At 28.5% G+C, this 2,404-nt stretch overlaps 1 protein-coding gene across 1 annotated transcript; it reads right to left on the bottom strand.

Annotated features, from left to right (window-relative positions):
* Positions 1–45: 45 nt before the first annotated feature.
* On the bottom strand, positions 46–1,567 carry LOC105461469 (the record flags this gene model as incomplete). The annotated part of the gene is made up of 2 exons (XM_011707962.1): positions 1,359–1,567; positions 46–195 (listed from the first exon to the last, which is right to left on the bottom strand). Coding segments are annotated over exons 1-2 (317 nt in total), but the record flags the coding sequence as incomplete, so codon positions are not given.
* Positions 1,568–2,404: the final 837 nt, after the last annotated feature.

The following is a 2,404-nucleotide window of genomic DNA, read 5'->3' as shown; positions in this document are numbered from 1 at the left end:
GCGCGCGCGCGTGTGTGTGTGTGTGTGTATCTAATTGTAGCCTACCTTTCTTCGTCAGTTTCCTCATCGCCGTGGTAATCGCTGTCGTTGGGCATGTCGTCCAATACGGCCTGATATTTTTGTTTTAATTTTTTTATTTCTTGTTCTTGTTTTTTTAATTTTATTAATTCTTCTTCTGCTTTCTTTTTATTCATTCTGTAATCCAAAGATAATTTTTACAGTAACATTTTTTTTCTATCTCTCTTTGTCTCTCTCTCTCTTTTTCTCTCTCTCTCTCTCTCTCTCTCTGCTTCACTTCCCTTCTTTATAGAAAATTTTCGCATGATAGAGAGAGAGAGAGAGAGAGAGAGAGAGAGAGAAATTACAAGAGCCGACGTCTTGTAAAATAATTTATGCTTTTTCTTGAAAAATTTTTAAAGTCTATACTAATTGTATAATATAATTTTAATAAGTAAAACAGAAATAAGAAGTAATTTAGAGAAAAATGTTAATGAAAATTAATAATTAAATTGGAATTGGCCTAAAGCAAGCAAACAAGATGATAGATTCATAAAATTATTTTAAATAATATGTACGTACATGTTTCAATATTTGATCTTTTTCAATTATACTATATACATATTTAGACTAAAGTAGAAGTCAAATGTAAACTCATTAGTTCATTCGCAGGGTTATTTAATATAAATATAATGTTTACGATTTATTTGACTGTTGTTTAAATGATCTATATTCCACATATTTAAATATATTATGTTAACTGCAACTGAAGAAGATCAAATCAGGTACGAGACATGTATATAGTGTATAGAAATATATTATTTAAAATTAAAATCATTTAATGTTATTAATTTTTCACTTTATTCGCTTGTCTTAGGCCTTCCCAATTTAATTATTAAATTGTGTTATTATAACTATAACGAGTTTTTGTCTCGTTGAATTATTGTAAGATTCGCGAGAATTATTGTATAAAAATAACTTTATTCGACAATTCTATACAATTTATTCGCGTATTATTCCGTACTTAATGATCCTCATTCCTATAAATCCTTTCTTATCTCATAATTCTATTTTATTATTCTAATCTTAGTAAATAATGTTTCTCATTAGTAAGCAAGGAACGTAATAATACGCGAGTAAATTGTAATAAGTGTTATTGTAAAGAATTGTTAAATAAAGTTATTTTTGTACAATAATTCCCGTAAATTATACAAGTACTTTACAATAATAAAACGAGACACAAGCACGTCATAACAACACAATATATAATGTTATTTTAAAGTAAATAAGATATATAATAATATGAACGATGGTCACACTTAATATTAACGAAACATTATTATTAATTAAGTGATACTTACGTGCAGGCCTTATGCGTATCTAACAATCGCACGATCACACAATAATAATATTTACGTCCTTCCTTTCTCACTGAACGTACGGCAAACAGCACGGCAGCAGCATCAACACAGGCTTCACATATATGCAACGATATATGTGACTTTCTTTGTGTACGTATCCCTTCCATGTATTTTTCGGAGGAACCGCCGAGAGCTCCGAGTAGGCCGTGGAGGCCCTACGGGGGAGGCGGCGGGCGGGGCGGGCCTCCGAGCGGTTGAGCCGCATCGATTGTCAATCTTGAGCGTGTCGAGCTGCGAAATCGTCCGAATTCGCTTCTTGTGAAACTGGACCAATGTTTAATATAGGGTGTTTTCTTTAACTTGAGCATTAATAATATTCTGTTGAGTTCTAATATGGCCAATTTCTGTTTGTTATTTTTCAGTTTCTTTTACTATTAATAAATTTTTTTAACATTTTTATATGAACTGAAGTCTTTATATTATGTACTTTATGTTTTTTTTTTAACACAAATTTGTAAAAAACCTATTTTTTATTATATGAATAATTATAATATGAAAATGTATCTATCTTATTCATTTTCTTGTAATTTTATTTTCATACTTCCACAGAATAATAAGATGAATCACACTTTCAGAAATAATATGCAATAAAAGTAATTACATCCTTCTTTTAAATAGCAATTGTATTATATTAAATTAATTTCTTTTATTATTTTTTTCTTTGCATTAATTAATTTCTGTCATTATTTCATACATTGTAGAAAAATATAAAGAACTTATACTATACTTAATTAAAGTATTCATAGATGACATAAATAAATATGAGAGCAGTGTAATAGTCATAAGGTAGCACGAATAGCATCCTAAATACTCGGATCCTGACAATGAATCGTATTCAGCTTTATTAATTTTTCCAGCTTTGTTAATTTTTTTTTGTTTACATCTTAATTTCTACAGTACGTTAAAATAATATTAAAATTAAAAATTAGATTAATATGTTAAACATCCTTAAATAAGAAATGTATGAGCGACATTAAATAAATAAT

The sequence above is a fragment of the Wasmannia auropunctata genome, unplaced genomic scaffold (assembly GCF_000956235.1).
Source record: "Wasmannia auropunctata unplaced genomic scaffold, wasmannia.A_1.0 LD287190.1, whole genome shotgun sequence".
In the NCBI taxonomy this organism is placed as follows: domain Eukaryota; kingdom Metazoa; phylum Arthropoda; class Insecta; order Hymenoptera; family Formicidae; genus Wasmannia; species Wasmannia auropunctata.
The sequence above is the reverse complement of the archived record's forward strand: the minus strand, read 5'-3'. Positions and strand labels throughout refer to the sequence as shown.